Raw genomic sequence first — 17,223 nt, forward strand, 5'->3', positions numbered from 1 at the left:
TCCTGCCCCCAATCCCTCCCAGCATCAGAGTCTTTTCCAATGAGTCAACTCTTCACATGAGGTGGCCAAAGTACTGGAGTTTCAGCTTCAGCATGTCTTTCCAATGAACACCCAGGACTGATCTCCTTTAGAATGGACTGGTTGGATCTCCTTGTCCAAGGGACTCTCAAGAGTCTTCTGCAACATCACAGTTCAAAAGCATCAATTCTTCGGCACTCAACTTTCTTCACAGTCCAACCCTCACATCCACACATGACCACGGGAAAAACCATAGCCTTGACTAGACGGACCTTTGTTGGCAAAGTAATGTCTCTGCTTTTGAATATACTATCTAGGTTGGTCATAACTTTTCATCCAAGGAGTAAGCGTCTTTTAATTTCATGGCTGCAATCACCATCTGCAGTGATTTTGGAGCCCAAAAAAATAAAGTCTGACACTGTTTCCACTGTTTCCCCATTTATTTCCCATGAAGCAATGGGACCAGATGCCATGATCTCTGTTTTCTGAATGTTGAGCTTTTTAAGCCAACTTTTTCACTCTCCTCTTTTAACTTTCATCACAAGGCTAAAGTTCCTCTTCACTTTCTGCCATAAGGGTTGTGTCATCTGCATATCTGAGATTATTGATATTTCTCCCGGCAATCTTGATTCCAGCTTGTGCTTCTTCCAGTCCAGCGTTTCTCATGATGTACTCTGCACAGAAGTTAAATAAGCAGGCTGACAATATACAGCCTTGACATACTCCTTTTCCTATTTGGAACCAGTCTGTTGTTCCATGTCCAGTTCTAACTGTTGCTTCCTGACCTGCCTATAGATTTCTCAAGAGGCAGGTCAGGTGGTCTGGTATTCCCATCTCTTTCAGAATTTTCCACAGTTTATTATGATCCACACAGTCAAAGGCTTTGGCATAGTCAATAAAGCAGAAATAGATGTTTTTCTGGAACTCTCTTGCTTTTTCCATAATCCAGCGGATGTTGGCAATTTGATCTCTGGTTCCTCTGCCTTTTCTAAAACCAGCTTGAACATACTAGGCCCCCAAAACACAGTTTGAACAACTAAAGAACCCAACAGGAAAAAAACAAAACACCACTCTTAAATACAAAGTTAACTCATATAAGTGATAATACTGTTCTTCCAAATTTACCTTACAAAAATATAATAAAAATATAATAGAAGTCTCAAATGAAAAATAAAATACAGCCATATGACACAATTATTCTATGATTTTAGGTCTGTACATAACTACTGAATTCTTTCACAACATTCGTAAGATTTATCAATATTCACATTAGAAAAATACAGTATGCTATGCTTCATTTAGTAGAAAGTAAAAACCATAAATGTTTACCATATCAGGCACAAGAGAAAATTCCAATTCCAAGTTCAGTTCCCAGAAGAAATCTGAATTGTTCAATATGAGGGACTGCCCTGCACTATTTGCCAAAAGAATGTTTGTACATCAAAGGAGCTGTTGCTAGGTCAACGCATCACAGAGGTCAAGGGAATAGCAAAGGGACCTTCTAAAGTGATAAAGTAAGGCCTGTGAGTCTTTATTTTCCTAATTAATGAAGTGAAAAACATAAAGTGGCTTCATCAAGCATGAGAGAACTTAGCAAACTCTTAGGAAAGTAATCCCACCAAAAGTAAATATTCCAGCAAAGGTGAAATTCATATTTTGGGTCTTTCTTTTGTGAAATTCTTGGAATAGGTCAAACACCTACACCTAATAAACAAAGAAGTACTTTGAAAGGAGGAGAAAAATGATGACTCCATCTACTATGGAACACAGTAAAAGCAAAACATGACTTGTTTGAAAAACTGGTATTCTAAGAAAGCATGTCCCTATTATGTGTTCTTGATATTAGAATCACTATATTTATATTTCAAATATCATCTAATCTAGTGGTTCTCAGCCCTGTCCACCCATTAAAATCTCAAAGACAACTTCAAAAAATACTGATACTCTGACACTACCCCAAGTTCTGACTTAATTGGTCTACAGTGGGGTCTAAGCATAAATATTTTAAAAAATCTACACAGGTAATCCTAGTGTGAATAAAAATGAGGTAGGGCTAAAATAAGTAGTATTAATAAGTATGAGAGTAAGAGTTAATAACTAAACCAGGAAAATTAGAAATATCCTTTTTTTCCTCTAAAACTAGATTTTAAAAATTACATCCCTAAGCAGCAGAAACATAACCATGAACAAGACAGGGAATTTCTAATAAAGCTAAAATTCTGGTGGAAAAAGAAAAGATAGCGAACTAAATAAATGAAATCATTTTAGATAGTGATAAGTGCTGTGAATAAAATAGGCTATTGTGATAGTAACAAGTAGCTAAGTGAGGGGTCATTTTTGGTAACGTAATCAGAGACAGTCTACTTTGAATATATTAATAGAAATCATATTACACATTTTACTGGATAACCTGCCTTGATGATTTAATAATTTATGAAAGCTATCTTACACAGCATCTATAGATGTATATCCATTGCTTAACAACTTCATCCATCCTGATGGAGATTTGCTTTTTGCTATTGACATTGATGCTGTGAGGAACACTCTTATACATATATCTTTGTGTATACATGTACTTATTACTCTAGGGTAAATTTCTAGAAGTGGACTTACAAGATCAAAGAAAGCCCACATTAAAGTTTTGATAGATATTCTCAAATAACCCTCAGTATTTTTGTAAAAATGGTACTTCTGCAGAAAGGATACACATTTTTTTCAAGCAACTGCCATTAACAGCATTTGAATAAAAATATTTTTTCTTTTTATTCTCTGTAAAATGATCCATTCTCAGTCTTTATCTCATTTGACCAACCTGCAATATATTTGGAAGAATTAGTTACCTCTTTTCCTGTGAAACACTTTCTTGTCTTCTAAGGCTGCATGCTCTCAAAGTTTTTCTCATAACACGCTGGACTCTTTTCAGTATTCCTTCCTGGTTTCTCTTCATATCTCCTTGAATTCTAAACACTGAAGTGTCCTAGGTATCAGTCTTCAGTCATCTCTCTACCTACACTCATTCCTGTCTTGGGCACACTTCCAATTTCATGGATTCAAATATCGCAGATCTCATTTATATAAATATCAGACATCTAAGATGCATCTAAAAACTTATTTCAGCTCAGTAATGGAACTTCACCTTTTCAGCTGCTCAAACCAAATCCTTGGTTTTTTCTCTTATACCCTAACTTCCTCTCTTCATTCAGGTTTCCGCACCTCAGATTCCCCAGAGGGAATTTCCTCTTAACACATTTCTAAAACAGCACTCTCCTGCCTCCCACCACCATTCCGTATCCTCTTAGCTTGTCTATTGGTAAAACATGGTATTTCTTAATATCTAAAATTAGAGTACATATTTCTTTGACCATTGACTCCCAGAATATTAGCTGGGAAGTGGGGGTGGGGAATTAATTGGTTCACCGTGGTATCCCTATCACCTAGAGCAGTGTCTCTCTGTTGTTGACACAGTAGCCACTCAATAACTATTTGCTCAGTGAATGAATTGTACAGGTCACACAGAGATATCATAGTTGAAAACCAGGCTGTTAAAGTGGCAAAGGCAACATATTTTAAACAATCAGGTTTGGTCCCTATTCCAGCAACAGCTATGCAGTTTTGAAAATTATCCTTCAAATTCTATTTCTCAGTCTGCAATTCGGGGTTTATGTCATCTTTCTCAGCAAACCAGACAGTTGCAGTCAATATCTATTTGGCATTATAAACACAAAACTTTCACTACCCATAATTTTCAGGGAACATATTTTTCTCTTCATCTGTTGTTCACATGGACTATAACGTAACAGTATGCCTTCAGAGGTCCTTACATTTTTTAGGTTATTATATAGTTGGCCCTCTACTATCTTTGGGTTCCACTTGCTCTGTCAGCCAAGCCTGGTCAAAAATTTTAAAAGTTCCATTAAGTGCCCAAAGGCAAAATTTGAATTTGAAGCATACCAGCACCTATTTATATAGCATTTACACGGTATCAGTAATCTACAGATGATGTAATTTACACAGGAGTATGTGCCTCGGTTATACATAAACACTACTTTGTTTCTTTATAACGGACTTCAGCACTTGCGGACTTTAGTATCTGTGGGACGATTCTGGAACCAATCAGAAACTTGCAGAACTCGTCCTTCTAAACATCCCAGTTGCCTTCCAAGAGTGTCCGCCCTTGAGGTCACAAGGCCACACAGTTCTGCAAGGCCCTTGTCCTTTCTCCAACCCCAGATCTGTGTGTGGGCATCTGATAAAACCTAGACTTGCAAAGCTGACCACCCTCCCTGCAATGGCTGTCCTGGGGGTTACCCGGACCCTGAGGGAGCCAACATGGCGCTCCAGCTACGCGGGTCTGAAACAGCGGGCTGGGTTTCAACCTTGGCCAAGCATCAGATTCGCCTGAGAAGACTTGAAAAGAAGTCAGGGGCGCCACCCAGACTCTCCGATTCAGTATGAGGGTGGGGACCGCGACCTCAGTCTGACCACGCCGGGGTGGGGGTGGGGGGGGAAGGACGGGGGCGCTGCGGTACGAGAACGCCGGATGCCTCCCCACATTCCGCAGGTCTACCTGCAAGCCAGCCCGGCGCCTCCAAGCTCCCTACGCGGGAACCCGGTAAGAATGGTACAGCACAGATTCCACGCCCTCAGCCGGCGCTGCCCTCCCGCGCCCGCCAAACTGGTCTCCCGCTAACCTGTGCCTCGACTCCGCCCCCTAAGGTCTGGATTCTAGGCTGATTCCCAATTCAGCTGGATCCCCGCCCACACGATGGCGCATTCTGGAAAAAAAAAAAATCCTTCCAGCAGCCAATCATGTCCTCCAGCCAGTCTACACAGAGGTCCCTCAAATTCCCGCTGCACTTCAAACCCTCTACTCCTCAGCTCTAAGCTGCCTAAGGGTCCTCCGTCCGTCTGGACTGCGCACGCGCATTCTCATCCGTTGTGTGTGGAGGCGGGGACGCAGGCGCAGTAGAAGTGTCGGCCTGCGCGGTCCCTAGACACGTGTGTTGGGCTGTCCCGCGCAGCAGTGGAGCGAGTCGAACCTCGATTTTGTTGGTGTCCATTGTGAGCGGCGGACTTTTAAAGGTCATGGCGCCGGCGGAAATCCTGAACGGGAAGGTGGTCTCCGCGTAAGCACCTGTCCTTGTTGTTAGGGCGTGTTGGGTTTGGAGGCGAGGACTGTGAGCAGGGTGTGTAGGTTCCCAAGGACTTTTTTTTTTTTTTTGCGGGAGGGAGACTTATGGCGCAAGTCAGGCCAGCGGAGTGGGTAGCGAGGACTTTGTCTTGAACCCCTCACCCCTGAAGACTGGGTCTCTGAAACCAAAAAAATGCGCCCCGGACATGATCTGCGTTTGTAGATTGGGTTCCTGGTGGCCGTGCCTGCTGGCTCCTCTGCTTCTGGGACAAGTTCTCTTCCTCAGCCCGACAACTATTCTCCCAGAAGTGCAGCTGCCAGAAGAGTATGTTTGGGTTGCCTGCAGCATCCCACTCAGAAATCCAGTTACTTCCCTTCCCCGGTAATTTGGAGGGGAGGAGACTGAGATTAATGAGGTAGCAAGACTTTACAAGTTTACCAGGCTGATTAGTGTCAGAGGGTCTCCATCCAAGATCATAGCTTTTTCCTACTACCCCAGAGTCATCATTTGCTAAGTGAAATCTAATAAACATTTCTTTCCCCCTCAATTTCATGCTCCTCTAACAGCTATCTCCTGTGTCCTGACCCTAGAGTTACTTTCTGGTTTGGCTCTTGAGTCCTGACAATATTTTACATTCCTTTTGAGCTCTGCCATTTCTACTCTACCGGGAAATCTGGATGCTTAATTAGTGGATATGATTGCCAGCCTTAATTCCCTGGGAGTAACACCTGGCAGCTTTTTGTTTTGAGAGTTGACCGGAGTGGAGTGAGGGGAAGAGATGAAAGTAGAAGAGGGAAGGATATATTTTCTGTGATCCACCTGCAGGTTTTTCTTGGGACCTTGGACTTCACCTGTTATTTAGTGACAGCCGCAGCTGGCAACAATAATTGCCCCATGAAGCCCTAATTTTGTGTGTACAGGTTTTTGAACGAATTATAGAGTCACTGGTGGTGAAACCCACCTTCAGCCATAATGATTGTTTCCTGGAAGGTAGAGGGGAACAAAGAAGGTGAGATGTAATTTGGATGATGGTGGATCTCTCACAGTGGTGAGGAGGAACCCGGAACTTCTAGATTAGAAATCACAGTACTTAACATTTGAGCTCTTTTCTGCATGTGATTTCCTAAATTGCATTGCTTGTGCTTGATATTTGTTGTTTGGTTGCTTATGTTCAAACCCACTCCCTTAATCAGAGGCTTTTCTTGATAAAATCTTCGTTTTAGAGAGGCTGAAGAGATAATTTAGGTTTGCTTCTTGGCAGCCTACTGAGAATAGGTGCTCACTGGATATGTTTTGGTTTGAGTAGAGAGCAAATTAAATATGTTTGTAAGCTCCATAAGGGCAGATATGTGCATCACCTTATTTCTGTCTGTATCCATAACACCTGGAAACCTTTCACTCCTTACTAGGTTTTTAGCATTAAGTGAGTTAGCTAACCTCTCTGTGCCAAAATTTTCTCAAATGTAAAATAAAGATAATATCTAGGACTTTGAATTATTAAGAGAATTGAATGAGTTTCTAACTGAAGAGAATTTAGAACTGTTCCTGGTACAGAATAAGTGTTCAATACATGTTAGCTGTTAACAATTGGTAATTAGTTAATGTATACAGAAGTGATTGATTCATTATCTTTTTGACAGTGATAGTTGCCTTGAGACCTATTTTAGTGGTTCTCAAATTAAAATCACTTGGGGAGCTTTTTGTTTTTGTTAATTCTTTTTATTTACATATGAACGTGTACAAAAAAGTGCACCTGTCATAGGTATATAGCTCAATGAGTTTTTCACTGCTAAACTTCAGTAGCACTCAGCGAGAAATAACATTGTTGGCTCTCCAGAAACTCCTCTCTCACTCCCATCCCATCACCACCCTCCAACAAAGGTAATCGCTGTCTGACTTCCAACACTGCAGGTTAGTGTTGCTTGTTTTGGATCTTTATATAAATGACATCAAGTAGTATAAAGTCTTCTATGTGTCTGGTTTCTTTCAATCAGCCCTGTATTTCTGAAATTATTTCATGTTACATGTAGCTGTAGTTCATTAACTCTCGTTGCTGTTTTGTATTCTATGTGAATATGCCACTATTTACTTATTCACGTACATTTTGGTTTCTCATTTTGGTTGATTATGAATATTGAATAGTGCTATGAGCATTCTTTTACATGTCTTTTGGTGGAGCATATAATATATACATTTCTGTTGGTTAGATCCCGAAGAGTAGAATTGCAGAGTAATAGGACACATATATGAACAGTTTTAGTAGAAATTGCCAATCTTTTCCAAGATAGTTTTGTGCATGTGCAGGTATGTGAGAGGGTTCATTCCCTGGAGGAGAAAATGGCAACCCACTCCAGTATTTTTGCCTGGGAAATCCCATGAACAGAAGAGCCTGGCGGGCTACCATCTATGGGTTCACAAGAGTAGGACACGACTGAGCAACTGAGCACCTGCACATATGCACTTCATGCTTGGTACCTACACTAGACTGATTTAATTGTAGTTGCTAGCAATAAACCACTGGACTCAATATTTTTAAAATCTTTTAAAAGCTCATCCTGTGATTCTAATGCATCGTGACCACTTATCTAAACCCTTAACTCCTAGGTTGAGCTTCCCTGGTGGCTCAGACAGGAAAATCATCTGCTTGCAATGCAGGAGACCCAGGTTCAATCCCTGGGTCGGGAAGATGTCCTGGAGAAGGAAATGGCAACCCACTCCAGTATTCTTGCCTGGAGAATCCCATGGATGGAGGAACCTTGTAGGCTACAGTCCATGGAATCACAAAGAGTTGGACACGACTGAGTGACTTCACTTTAACTCTTAAGTCCAAGTTTCATAATTGAAGAGGAGAATGGCAGTGATCTGAAAAGGACTGTTCCAGGTACTGGAAGGATTCCTTTCCCTCGTCTGCTCAGAAGTCACATAGCTGACCTTTTACACTGCCCATGGTTGAGCAATCAGATCATTCCGCCTAATACAATTCATAAACAAGCACTAAGACTAAGGACTCTGTGCTTACAGAGGATTTTTCTTTAATGTACTCATAAAATGGCTCTTTCAGACGCAGCCATGGCACCTTGACTTTCATGGAGAGCTTGAATCCAGGAGCAGGTAGAGCTCACAGCAGAGAGGAGAAGCTGTAGAGGGGGGACAGCCTGCTTGGTTCATGCAGTAGTGCAGTCCCTCAGCTCCAAGTGCTGAGGCTGTGGCAGGCCTGGGACTCTTGGCGTCCTGAACAAGAAGGTGTGGGTCTTAGAGCTTGAGCTCGTGGGGCTGCAGGGTGTCCCTACCTTCCCTCTTTTCCTGGGCCAGGGACACTCTTCAGAGGAAAGTAAGTGCAGCCAGGGTTCCTGGGGTCCAGGCGAAGGGTTCCTCATTCCCCAGATTTGCAGATCAGATTCCTGTGAAGTCTCTCTCAGGACAAACTTGCAAAATGTCAAGTTCCCTGGGCAGATTCTGTCCTGATGTAGTGTTTGAATTATAACACTTTGCTTTCTTCTTTGACGGGGGAGGAAGAATGGGGCAGACCAAGAATCCCATGGTGAGAAATTCTCTAAAATAGAGTTCACACCCATCCTATCCTGCGGTTGAGGAAATAGTTGAGGCAAGAAAAGTGATATGATTTGGCCAAAGGTTGCTCGACTGGTTAACGGCAGAGGCTGATTTAGAATCAGGGTCTTCACCCAGTACATGGTGTTTCTCACCATCAAGTGCTTATCACTTTCCCTAAAAGGAATTTCATAAGTGATTTTTTTTTTCTTTACACTAGTCTTCCTCTCATTGCCATGCCTCCAGTTCTGCTGAGAAGGTCATCCTAGACTTTGTCTACTTTTACTTTTACTTCTCCTTTTCTGGTAGCCAGGACTGGGCAGAGTTCATCATTCCAAATGTCTTCTCTGCCTGTGGGAAACCTGGATCTGTTTGCCAGTTGCGTCTCTTTGGAAGGAACACTTCCATTTCTTCCTTAGGGGAGTTTCCAAGGTTGTAGCCTGGATTTGAACACTGGGGGAGATCTGAGGGTTAGGGACCAAGGTGTCTTTGGGGATATTTATTCATTCAGTAAATATCTGTGTGCCTCCTATCTGCCAGGTACTCTTCAAAGCCACAAGAGTATAACAGTCATCAAGACAGCCCGCATCCCTACCCTGGTAGAATTTGTGCCCTGAGGGGTAGATGAAGATGGTAAAACTCGTTAAAGCAGGGTGTGAGGTAGTGAGAAGCGCCAAAGAGAAAACCAGTGCGGGGAAGGGGATGGAGATTTCTGAGGCGTGGGGGTATGGGGTTTGTAATTTTGAACATGAGAGCGTAAGAGGAACCTATTAGCAGAGGTTTGAAGGAGGTGGGGCTGTGAGCCTGCCAGTGTTACAGAGAAGAGGATTCTTCACCAAAAACACAGCCTGTGCCATGGAACTTTGACCTCGCCAGTTATTAAATGACTGCCCTGGGGTCAGCAGTGATGGCCTCAGAGAAGCTGAAGGTGAGTGGGGAGGCTGAGTGAAAGTGCACTGACCTTGGTGGTGAGAGCGCCCCCTGGCTTCAGGGAGGAGCTCCTAAAGAAATGATACAAAGGGTGGAAAATAGACAGTGTCAAAAAACTACCCTAATAACAGCTGTTAGACCAGAAGCGAACCACCATTCGCTTTTCAAAGGGGCCTAATGAAATGTTGTACAAATTTATTTGAACTTTCCTTTTGCAGTTGAGCCTGTTACTTCCCTGGAGGGATTAAGTCTCTTGATTAAGCCTTCCTTCTAGAAAGGCCGGTTGTGAAGAGACAGATGGTTTGCCCCTTGTCAGGCCACCAAGAGAAGGTGCTCTGAGTTATGGGTGGAGCAGACCCTGTTGATATGCCGGTAACACAGATTCCTGTGGGAGGTCACGGAGTGCTCCCTCCAGGATCACTGGGTGACTTCGTTTACCTACTGCCTTAACATCCTCATCTGTATGCGTGTGTGCCTGCTAAGTCACTTCAGTTGTATCTGACTCTTTGCGACCCTGTGGACTGTAGCCCACCAGGCTCCTCTGTCCATGGGATTCTCCAGGCAAGAATACTGGAGTGGGTTGCCATGCCCTCCTCCAGGGGATCTTCCCAACCCAGGGATTGAACCTGCATCTCATGTCTCCTGCATTGGCAGGTGGGTTCTTTTCAAATGCCACTAATGCCACCTCGGAAGCCCTCTCATCTGTATGTTGATCACCTAATTCATAGGATTGTTAAATTAAATGAGTCATTACTTGTAGAGCATTTAGAGCAGTCCTTGGCACATAGTTAAGTTACAATAAATTGGTACTTAGTACATGTTGAATAAACAGATGACGTTTGTATTTATCCAAACTGTATCTGTGAACGCTGGTTTATCATCTTGAGCCTTAAAATTAGAATGTATGCTACTGTTCAAAGATAAAATGGAACCTTGATTATATGTTTAGCTACAGGGCTAGAAGAACTATTTTCTGTAAAAAGAGTTTGTTCACCACAGTGAAATTGATAAGCTTTTCATTTTGTCCTGCAGGTAAAGTACCTGTAGGCCTTTTTGTGCTTGAAAAGATTTACCTGTAACAAGTTCCAGAGTGTGGACCTTTTGGAAGTTCCATGGAACGGTGACTATCAATCTCAACCTTGGCTTGAGTCTGAGAGCCTGTGCAGGAGAGCAAGCAGGAGTTCCTGAAAGTGGGGCCTTCCACTGGTTCTTCACTAGGCCACCCAGTCAGGCTATTGGGTGTGTTGTAGGTGGACTGTGGCAGTCTGGACTAGCAGTCATTTATGTGACCATGGCACCAGCCAAAATCTTTGCTAGGGCTTATCATCCAAGAACATGTATCTGTCCTCACCCACCAGGAGTGTGGGGATAAGGCAGATTGGAATTTGGACAAGGGGCTTTGAGTAGAGGTACATAGTCCCTGTTTATATCCCCATTTGCATGAAGAAGCCTCTGGAAGAAGGGATATCAGGCTGTCCTGGCACAGAGGAGGGTCCCTGGAGTGGAGGGAACAGGCTCCCTTCTCCAGCTGACTCCTGGAGAGGCTGGATAGGGTAAACATTACAGCCTTGTGTGGCTTTGGGCAAGTCAGTCAGCCTCACTTTCCACTTCTGCATAGTGGGGGCGATGATGATGGTGTTTATCTCCTGAGGTTGCCGAGAGGATTAAACGAGTATATGAGGTTCTCTGAAGAAGTCCTGTGTGCTTCTCTGGTTACAGCTGTACCTTCTGACATCTGATCCACAGGGCAGAAGGCCATTGCATCTCTGCTTTGTGAGTTTCCCCCACCTTGATGATTTCCCATAAGGTGGCTCCTGGCACCCTGTAAGCCTTTGACCTTAAGGGAGAGGGCAACTAACCGTGCCACAGGCAGGATTTGTCCGATACCCAGATCACCGCTTCCTCCATGTTGCAGTTTATGAAACTGCAGCCAGAAGTGACTTGTTTGACCAAGAGTTCTAAGGCTAGTGGCAGACCCTCATCAGCCTATTTTCCTTCCTCTCCAAGGGCTTTTTATTTGCCTGCTAAAAGGAATTGCAATCTTTTACTGGCTAGATTTGGCTCTCCCTTTTAAAAGATGAATGAATCAAACTGAGTCACCTCAGAAAATCATTTTCAGAGTCACAGTCATTTTTGACAGATTGAAGACCAGTCAAACCACCCTCCTTTGTTAGCTAAACTTTTTTTTTTTTCCCACTTGCTGAAAAGTTCTTGCCTTCAAGCCTGGGCAGGAGAAGTATAGCTTTGGGTTGCTGTTGCTTGATGTGCCTCAGGAAATAGGGAGTGTTTTTGTTAAAGGTTTTGCCAAAGCCTTTCAAAACCAGGGCAGGGAAGAGGGGCAGACTTCTGATTAACGGGAATTATAATTTTGAATATGGAAATTAACCTCATACTCATTATAAAAGGGACTTGTAGGCAAAGATTTGAAGGAGGTGGGGCTATGATCCTGCCAGTGTTATGGGGAGGAGAGTTCACCGCCTTGCATGATTTAAGATAAATGATTTTTCCTTTGGATGTTAACCTCTGCTTAGTAAGTAAGAAGCCTTTTGGACCTAAGCCGTTCCTACCCAAGGCTGTCCTTTGCTGCTGCTGCTGCTAAGTCGCTTCAGTCGTGTCCGACTCTGTGCAACCCCATAGACGGCAGCCCGCCAGGCTCCCCGTCCCTGGGATTCTCCAGGCAAGAACACTGGAGTGGGTTGCCATTTCCTTCTCCAATGCATGAAAGTGAAAGTGAAGTCACTCAGTTGTATCCAACTCTTCGAGACCCCATGGACTGTAGCCTACCAGGCTCCTCCGTCCATGGGGTTTTCCAGGCAAGAGTACTGGAGTAGGGTGCCATCGCCTTCTCCGAGACTGTCCTTTAGTCTTCTCTAAAAGCAGAAAGATCAGGTCTCTAAGCCTTTTCTCAGCTAAGAGCTGTTGGCCTCTCCTCTTCTCCTGGTGGAGACCCCAGTATTTTCTACACTCTTTCCACATTCCCCTCGGATGCTGACCCAGAGGCCTGCTGAATGTCATCTGCTCTAACATTTAGATCTGTGGTTAGACAGTCCTGAAATAGGACTAATTCTGGGTGTTGGGCCCTTGCTTGCAGATCCTGAGACTTGGGGCCACTCCATCACGTCTCATAACTCTTGCTGCCAGCTGGGGATTACACAATGGTACCCTGGAGGCCAGATGTAGTTGTGTTTCGTTGGGCTTACAGATTTATTTTTAAAAATTGGATTACTTCCCAACACATTAGTGTGTAATTACACGTAAGAATCTGGTCGCCTGATGTTTTGAAAGACGTAAAGTCCAGCAATACTGTACTCGGATCCAGCATCACCAATTTGTTGGGTCTGAGGAGAAGCTGCCCCCACTCCTGTGTGAGGGCAGGGGGAAAGGTGGGACTGTACCTGGCGGTGTGCACCCTCTGACAATGCTTTCCTCTGTGTGACCTTTCTCTAATGTTAATGCACTTTTAGTCTGCTTTTAAAATCCTACCTTTTATAAAGCTCAGTTGTGTCCGCCTCTTTGTGACCCCATGGACTGCAGCCTGCCAGGCTCCTCTGTCCATGGGATTCTCCAGGCCAGACTACTGGAGTGGGTTGCCATGCCCTCCTCCAGGGGATCTTCCCAACCCGGGTATCGAATCCAGGTCTCCTGCATTGCAGGTGGATTCTTTACTGACTGAGCCATCAGGGAAGCCCTTTATGAAGCCTTTCTCCACCAATTCAGTCTAGTTTGTAGTTTCCTCTAGGTCAGTGGTTCTTAAATGGTGACAGTTTTGTCCCTCCTTCCATGGCCACATTTGGACATGTCTGGAGACATTTTTGCTTGTCATATAGCGAGTGGCTGTGTGCTGGTGGCATCTAGAAGGAGAAGCCAGGGATGCTGCTGAGCATCCTGCAATGCACAGGATGTCCCCACAACATAGAATTATCCGGCCCAAATGTCAGTCATGTTGAGATCCATATACCCTGATCTGGAGACCTCAAAAGCATTTATTTTGTCACTGCGTATATGGATTAATGATGACCTTTACGCTCACTGAGAATTTGGAGGTTTATTAGAACTTTACACCAGTTAGCTGTTTTCATGTCATAAGTATCAGGTAAGTCACCGTTCCCTTGGGTCTTAGAGAGTTGGAGAGAATTGGATGGAAGAATTTTACATTATAAATTCTCATTGGAGCATAAAATAGATTCATATTAAGTTTTCAAATATATGTTTGAGGTACCTGTCAAGTTTAGTAAATATTTGCATAAAATTATAATCATTGTAAATATTTCGTTCTTAAACATAATAAAAGAGTACTGGTGTTAGTTGATATGCATATTGATAAAACGTAGTGCTTGATATTATTTCTCACTAAAAATGATGTATCAACAATAAGGTAATTTTTTACATTTATTTTATTGAAGTATAGTTGATTTACAGTGTTATGTTAGTTTCTGCTGTATAGCAAAGTGATTCAGTTCTGTATGTGTGTGTGTATGTGTCTATATATATACATACACACACTCATTCTACTTTATATTCTTTTCCATAATGGTTTATCGCAGGGTACTGATTATAGTTCCCTGGGCTGTACAGTAGGATCTTGTTTATCCATTCTATATATAGAATAGCTGGCATCTGCTACTCCCAAACTCCCAATCCGTCCCTCCCGCACCTGCCCTGCCTTGGCACCCGCAAGTCTGTTCTATGTCTGTGAGTCTGTTTCTGGTTTGTACATAAGTTCATTTGTATCGTGTTTTAGATTCCACATATAAGTGATATGATATTTGTCTTTCTCTTTCTGATTTAGTATGATAATCTCTAGGTCCGTTCATGTTGTTGCAGACAGCATTATTTTGTTCTTTTGTATGGCTGAGTAGTATTCCATTGTGTGTGTATCACATCTTCTTTTTTTTTTTTTTTCACATCTTCTTTATCTGTTCACTTGCTGATGGACATTTAGCTTGTTTCCGTATCTTGGCTAGTGTGAATAGTGCTGCTCTGAACAGTGAAAGTATAGTTGCTCAGTTGTGTCCTACTCTTTTCGACCCCGTGGACTGTAGCCCACCAAGCTCCTCTGTCCGTGGGATTCTCCAGGCAAGAATACTGGAGGGGGTTGCCATTTCCCTCTCCAGGGGATCTTCCTGACCCAGGGATCAAACTTGGGTTTCTCACATTGCAGGCAGATTCTGGGTGCATGTATATCTTTTAAAATTATAGTTTCATCTGGATATCTTCCTGGAGAAGGAAATGGTAACCCACTCCAATATCCTTGCCTGTAGAATCCCCATGGACAGAGGAGCGTGGTGGGCTGCCGTCCATGTGGTCGCAAAGAGTCGGACACAACTGAGCGACTAACATACACACTGGATATCTACCCAGGAATGGGATTGCTTCATCACATGGCAACTCTACTTTTAGTTTTTAGAGGAACCGCCACCCTGTTTTCCATAGTAGCTGCACCAATTTATTACATTCCCACCAACAATGTAGGAAGGTTCCCTTTTCTCCACACCCTTTCCAGCATTTGTTAAACTTTTTGATGATGGCCCTTCTGACTAGCGTGATGTGATATCTCAGCGTAGTTTTTATTTGCATCTCTGTAATTAGCAACGTTGAGCATCTTTTCATGTGCCTATTGACCATCTGTATGTCTTTAGAGAAATGTCTAAGTCTTCTTCCCATTTTTTGATTGCATTGTTTTTTGTTGTTGTTACTGAGTTGTATGAGTTGTTTATATATTTTGGAAATTAAGCCCTTGTCAGTCGCATTGTTTGCAAATATGTTCTTTAACAAGAAAAATAATTTAATTCAATTAAACTTAACTTGGAATTTGAAGTATATACCTTTCTTGGAACACTAGGTGGCCTCAATTGTTTTTACAAGGAACTACATGTTAAGTTTTTCCAAAAAATTTGAAGAATTTTTTAGCAGTATGAGATCTCCAGTGAAAAATAAAACAGCAAATGAACGAAATGAAAATAAAACAAATAAAATCAGACATTTGTGTTTTACTGCATTCTAAAATCTTAACAACCTCCTTGAGGGGAAAGAGAGAAATGTGTGTCCTGGTTTAGAATAGCCCCACATGTTGATGAATGTTCTTGCTTTTTCTCTGATCAACTACTAAAGGCCTATTCAGTGGACTTTTTAAGGATCATTTACAAATTCCTCTAAGCCTGTGTTAACATTTCCGTGTTTGTTGACTGGGCAGCTTTTTTTTCATCATGTAGATTTCTTAGCCATGTAGCTAAATATCCTTTTCTGCCTCCTTTTCCTACCTATAGCTTCTGTTGAAATGTCTTTGTTAGGGTTATATTTTGGCAATGCTTTTTTTTTTTTTCTCAGGCATAAAATGTCCAGAATTTAAAAATGGGCCCTCCTGTGAAACAGAATGAGTTGGAATTTGTAATGGATTTTTTCAAGAGTAATTGTACAAGACTTGAGGCAAGAGATCTAGGTGACTGTTTAGGGATGTTAGACTTTGACTAGGACTGTTCAAGAGTAATAAGATTCTACAGGGACGTACACCTTTGACTTTTATTAACTAGGGTCTTTGACACTTGGATGTGGTAGAAGTCAGCTTGGAAAAAACTGATAAGTCATGCAGATCCATAGAGATTCAAACAAATTTTGACAGGTTGAGCTATAAATGATTCCACCTTGATTTTTGCAGCTTAGAAAGAAAAGGTAACCCGGAACATTGCATTTTATTGGCCAGCAGCAGAGTTTCTCAGCCTTGGGCACTGTTACCATGAGGGCTGGGTAATTCTTTGCTATGCTTTGCCCTGTGCATTGTCGGGTATGTAATTGCATCTACCCACTAGATGCCAGTAGTAACTTGGTTAAACTGCATCTGTGTCTGTTCATGTTTAATTGGCCATGACTCTCGGCTCAGGACTAGCACCTGTCCTTCAGGACCAGAGAGACTTCGGTGGTTTACTGCTACTTTGTCCTGCTCATGTCAGTGGCACTCTAGTTCTCATTTTTCCTACATCAAGATTGGGATGTTAAAAAAAAAAAAAAAAAAAGATTGGGATGTGTCTTCCCTTAGATTTTAGGGTATGTTGATGGAAGATGATGTGACCAGCATGTGTAGTTCTATTCAGGGATCAGGGATGTATCTCCATATGCCCACTTTTGCCTTGCTTTGCTCCCAAAATTTTTACCAGGATGATGTAACTTGCAGGGCCATGGATAGAAATGAGAGGTGTCTGCAATCAAGGAAGTTTCTGTTGATTGAGGAAGCTTCAGTGATTTGAAAATTTTTCCATTATACATTTAAGCTTTCTAAAAATGAGCTATAAAAAAGTAAAGGGCTTCCCCCTATTTAATTCATCACAGCTTTATGACCCTAAAATAAAGGTAGACAAGGAAGGGAGTATTAGTTTTTCTCTCCATCTTTTTCTTTTATAGTCTCAACTTCAGACATACCTGACACTTGGGTTTGTTTTTCCACTTTTCATTTTAAGGTACTTCAGTTTCTGGCCAAACAAGAAAGCCAAGCAGGGAAAAAAAAAAAAAATTTAAGGGACTTATAGAGACCTAATTATAACTATCTTAATTTCTGCCCCCCACCGCCCCCCTCACCAGGGCAGATCTCCCACCTGATGCT

General features: G+C 42.5%; 2 protein-coding genes across 15 annotated transcripts in view; one reads left to right on the forward strand and one right to left on the reverse strand.

Annotated features, from left to right (window-relative positions):
* The window catches only part of LOC133254818 (coiled-coil domain-containing protein 170-like), a 38,886-nt gene extending 33,994 nt beyond the window's left edge, over positions 1-4,892 (reverse strand). For 6 of the 13 annotated variants that reach the window (XM_061429119.1, XM_061429112.1, XM_061429120.1 and 3 more), the window contains exon 1: positions 2,859-4,801. In XM_061429119.1, coding sequence (XP_061285103.1) covers positions 2,859-2,965 — 107 coding nt within the window. In that variant the 5' untranslated portion in view covers positions 2,966-4,801. Of the gene's footprint in view, positions 1-1,347; positions 2,390-2,858 lie in introns of those variants that run through there. The other 7 variants (XM_061429117.1, XM_061429114.1, XM_061429110.1 and 4 more) reach the window with 6 other exon arrangements.
* The window catches only part of MTHFD1 (methylenetetrahydrofolate dehydrogenase, cyclohydrolase and formyltetrahydrofolate synthetase 1), a 60,735-nt gene continuing 48,404 nt past the window's right edge, over positions 4,893-17,223 (forward strand). The window contains exon 1 of one of the 2 annotated variants that reach the window (XM_061429104.1): positions 4,893-5,144. In XM_061429104.1, coding sequence (XP_061285088.1) covers positions 5,104-5,144 — 41 coding nt within the window. In that variant the 5' untranslated portion in view covers positions 4,893-5,103. Of the gene's footprint in view, positions 5,145-10,685; positions 10,750-17,223 lie in introns of those variants that run through there. The other variant, XM_061429105.1, reaches the window with a different exon arrangement.

Source organism: Bos javanicus, chromosome 10 (assembly GCF_032452875.1).
Source record: "Bos javanicus breed banteng chromosome 10, ARS-OSU_banteng_1.0, whole genome shotgun sequence".
NCBI classification, from domain to species: domain Eukaryota; kingdom Metazoa; phylum Chordata; class Mammalia; order Artiodactyla; family Bovidae; genus Bos; species Bos javanicus.